General features: G+C 43.5%; 1 protein-coding gene across 1 annotated transcript; it reads right to left on the minus strand.

Annotated features, from left to right (window-relative positions):
• Positions 1-633: 633 nt before the first annotated feature.
• On the minus strand, positions 634-3,356 carry LOC4339220 (probable serine/threonine-protein kinase PBL7). Its single transcript, XM_015782608.3, has 5 exons — positions 2,798-3,356; positions 2,239-2,420; positions 1,882-2,071; positions 1,400-1,791; positions 634-1,228 (listed from the first exon to the last, which is right to left on the minus strand). Exons 1-5 carry the CDS (start codon positions 3,171-3,173, stop codon positions 914-916), a joined length of 1,455 nt encoding a protein of 484 aa, XP_015638094.2. The 5' UTR covers positions 3,174-3,356; the 3' UTR covers positions 634-913.
• Positions 3,357-3,970: the final 614 nt, after the last annotated feature.

A 3,970-nucleotide genomic window follows, 5' to 3' on the forward strand; every position in this document is an offset into this window, starting at 1 on the left:
AATTTTGGATTTATTTTTATTTTTATTCCGAATTTTAATTAATCTTATATGGACTCTTCTTTTAATATTCCTTATTTTTAATTCCGAATTTCAGCTAATTGTAAATTGTATTCCTACTTGGACTCTCGTTTCCTTTTCTAATTTTGGATTTTATTTTATTTTTATTTCGAATTTTGATTAATCTCATATTGGGTTTTTATATGGAAATTTCTTTCAATATTGGTTATTTTTAATTCCGAATTTTAGCTATTTTTAGATTTTATTTCTATTTGGACTCGCCTTTTCTTTTTTTTTCTTTTTCTCCGATTAATGTGGGAATTTCTAGCCCCCACAGCAGACGTGGTGGCTCCTTTCAAAGCTGTTTTAATAATATATAATAGATAGATAAAATAAAAGGTGCCGCTGCTCTGGGTTTATTTGGGCTGAAACATAGCCAACTGGACTTAACTTAAGTAGGCTGACGTCGGTATGTTTTGGGCTCTATTGGGCCGCGCTTTCTATTGGGCTGTGAACAGTGGGCCTATGGCAGGTTGCCTTTCCCTACCATTTATTCAATCTCAATCATGACACCGAATCAATTGTTTCACATTTTTATTTATCCTACAAATTTAATCTATTCATTGCTCATCCAAGAAAAAAAATGACTGACAAATATTAAACCTGAAAATTTTAATGGACATGCCTAATCAAAACACACAAGTCAACCACATTAAAGAACAAAAACCTGTTGTTAATTCTTTCCTATAGGTGCTATACATCAAAAACAGGGTGAGTGATATTTTGAAAGGAGAAAGGAGAGGGTGAGTGATATTAATTTTGCAGCTCTAACCACATCTAATCATGGTTGATTAATCATCTCTATGTTCCAACTCCCTCCCCAGAAGCCATTTTCAGCTACTTCTTGTTGTTCCCCCTAAACCTGCTCTTCACCACCCTCGTCGCTGTCGTTGTCACCTCCTTCAGCTTCTTTCTGGCTACTCTCTCTGTCTAAATTCGGGGCTTTGATCGGCAGAGGCTCAACGTCATCAGGAGGATCATAGTTTGGGTCAGCTAGAAACGTGAGCGCCGTCACCACGTCGCTGATCAGAGGCCGGCTGCTCGCCTCTTCTTGCAAGCACATCGATGAGATTGCCAGTGCCTGGTACAGCCCTTTCAGTGGGAACTTCATGTCCAGCAGTGGATCAGCCATCTTCACGAACTTCTTCTTGTCCCTGAACAGTGGCGCTGCCTGCATTTCAGACATACAGTATAAGATCACCATCTTGATTCTGAACTGAACGAGAAATTTTCATTGACTGAATTCTGAATCTCTGATCTTTTTTTCACGAACACGTCAATATATTAGAAAAAGAGCAGCATACAACTGTGGCACACTGAGGCGAATATAAAGGAATGTTACCCAGTGAACAAGAATCTGCTCGCGAGTGGGCTTGGTGGTGTCGATGGCTCGGCGGCCGGTGATGATCTCGAGGAGGACGACGCCGAAGCTGTAGATGTCGGACATCTTGGTGAGCTTGCCGGTCATGGCGTACTCGGGGGCGCAGTAGCCGTACGTGCCCATCACCCTGGTGGTGACGTGGCTCTTGTCGCCGACGGGGCCCAGCTTCGCCAGCCCGAAATCCGACAGCTTCGCGTTGAACCCGCCGTCGAGGAGGATGTTGGACGCCTTGAGATCCCGGTAGATCACCGGCGGGTTGGCTATCTCGTGCAGGTACTCCATCCCTCTCGCCGCGCCCACCGCGATCTTCATCCGCGTGTGCCATGACAGCGGCGACGAGTTCGGTGTCAGATCTGCACAAAAATTCAGAACAAAAAAAATCATGAACTTTAGCTCAAACCCGTCTGCATTTTGCTATGCAGATGTAATGATAGTTACTATACCTAGGAGATGATCTTGCAATGAACCGAGTGGCATGTACTCGTAGACCAGGATTCTCTGGTCGCACTCGGTGCTGTAACCGAGCAAGGTGACGAGGTTGGGGTGATGGAGAAGGCTAAGCATCAGCACCTCGACGAGGAACTCGCGGTTCCCCTGCAATCCATCCTTGTCCAGCTGCTTAACCGCTATGACCTGTATGAACATGGACACAAATTCACATCAGATACATGCTACTGATGCATTCATCAGTCATCACTGAATCTTTCAGGGTGTCAGGTTGATGAAGAGACTGAGGAAGGACAGTTCACAGTTAAATTCCGTTCAAAAAAAAAAACAGTTCACAGTTAAATGGTGCTTACTTCCTTGGTGTCTGGGATGAATCCTTTGTAGACTCTCCCGAATCCACCTTCACCAAGCAGGTTTTCCGGGCTGAAAGAGCCGGTTGCATCGGCCAGCTGACGGAACGTGAATACTCTGCTTGGAATGTTGTGGTTGCCGATCCGTAGTATCTCTCCTGCCGCTGCCCTGTTCCTGGTACTATCTGCACGAACAAAGTTTAGGATCTTGTTAGCTTATCAGCCGTAACCAAATTTTAAATTTCGACACTCCAATTTTAGAATTGATTTTGAAGTTTCTTTTTTCAATGTAGATTTTTTTTTCAACCTTACCTAACACAGTTAATAATACAAATATAAAGGTTTTACTCATAAATTATTTTTAGTTGCTTTCCTTTATTTTTCTCTGACTTATAAGTCATAGCTCAAAGGTGAAACTAGGTCAAGAGCATGGTAATTTTCAGATGAATTATACATATCACATTTTCGCCTTTATAAGATATAAAAGGAGATATTTTTGCTATTTCGGCACGAAGAAATCAGGAAAAGAAAAAAGGGAAGAAATGGTAGTATATTTTATTACTCTCGAGGGAGATCTCCTTGACGAGGCTGGCCAAGCCGGTCGGTTGGGTCTTGCCCTTCTTCTTCTTCCAATTCTTCTTGGTCCCCCACTTGTTCTTCTCCAGCTCCGGGCTCGTCGCGGCGCTCTTCCTCTTCTTCATCGTCTCCAGCGTCAGCGGCTCCTCCGCCTCCCGCGCGGCCTTGCCGAAGACGCCGCGCACCACCCACTTCCGCTTCTTCCTCTTCTTCGCGTCCGACGCCGCCGTGTCCTGCGCCGACGTCGTCGCCCCCCCGCCGCCGCCGCAGAAGCCGCGGATCCACGAGCAGCAGCTGGCGCAGCCGCCGCGCACCCAGGAGCAGCAGCAGCACGACCTGCTCGCCGAGCTCAGCAGCCCCATCGCCGGATCGACGCGAGAGTGGGCGAGCACCCTCGTGCCGACCCCCGCGCGCCGCCGCCGACGCCGACGACGACGCCGCGGGGTGACGATCTCCTCCCGCGGCGAGAAGAACACGGCATGCAAGGCGCTGGAAAAATAAAAATGATGTTCTATTTTTTTTTCTCTGTGGATGGGAATGAGCCTGCCAGACTCTGTTTTTCTCTGGATTGATAAAAATGGAAGGCCTGAAGCCAAGTGCGTCTCTGTGTTTTTAATGGTTGTTAATTTTAGCAACACTGTTATTTCCATTCCCTAATTTTTCGCATTAAAAATTGGTGTTAGTTTCTTTGCCATGGTTGATGGTTAGCCGAGGATGTTTGCATGATAGGGATTAAAACATTGGAAAACAGTCTAAACCATTTCCATAATCATATTTTTCTCGAAAATAAAATCAAAAACAGTAAAATTGGAAACGAAAACAATATCGAAAATATTGAAAAATTGGAAAAATACGGAATGAAACATGACGGTACATATTGGAAAACGGTAGCAAATACAGAAACATTAAACCATAAAAACGTATATTTAACTTTGCATAACTATGTAATATATATAAATAATTCAAATTTATACTATATAAATTATAAATTAACTCCATTTTAGACATGCATTCAAGTTATGTATTTGATTGAATGATCAATCAATCTAAATTGTAGGTCAAGTAGAGACATACTCTATAAATATATAAATATATAGACATATTTAGAAGTACAACAATTTTAATTTTCACAAAATCACGCTAAATATGGAACCATTTC

This window comes from Oryza sativa, chromosome 5 (genome assembly GCF_034140825.1).
Source record: "Oryza sativa Japonica Group chromosome 5, ASM3414082v1".
Classification (NCBI taxonomy): domain Eukaryota; kingdom Viridiplantae; phylum Streptophyta; class Magnoliopsida; order Poales; family Poaceae; genus Oryza; species Oryza sativa.

What these genes read in the sequence shown, in the direction of transcription:
- LOC4339220 (XM_015782608.3), bottom strand. Translation starts at nt 3,173, where the DNA reads ATGGGGCTGCTGAGCTCGGCGAGCAGGTCGTGCTGCTGCTGCTCCTGG. An exon ending in CAAGGAGATCTCCCTCGAGA is followed by an intron (nt 2,421 to 2,797) that starts GTAATAAAATAT and finishes TTGTTCGTGCAG; the next exon opens with ATAGTACCAGGAACAGGGCA. An exon ending in ATTGCAAGATCATCTCCTAG is followed by an intron (nt 1,792 to 1,881) that starts GTATAGTAACTA and finishes ATTTTTGTGCAG; the next exon opens with ATCTGACACCGAACTCGTCG.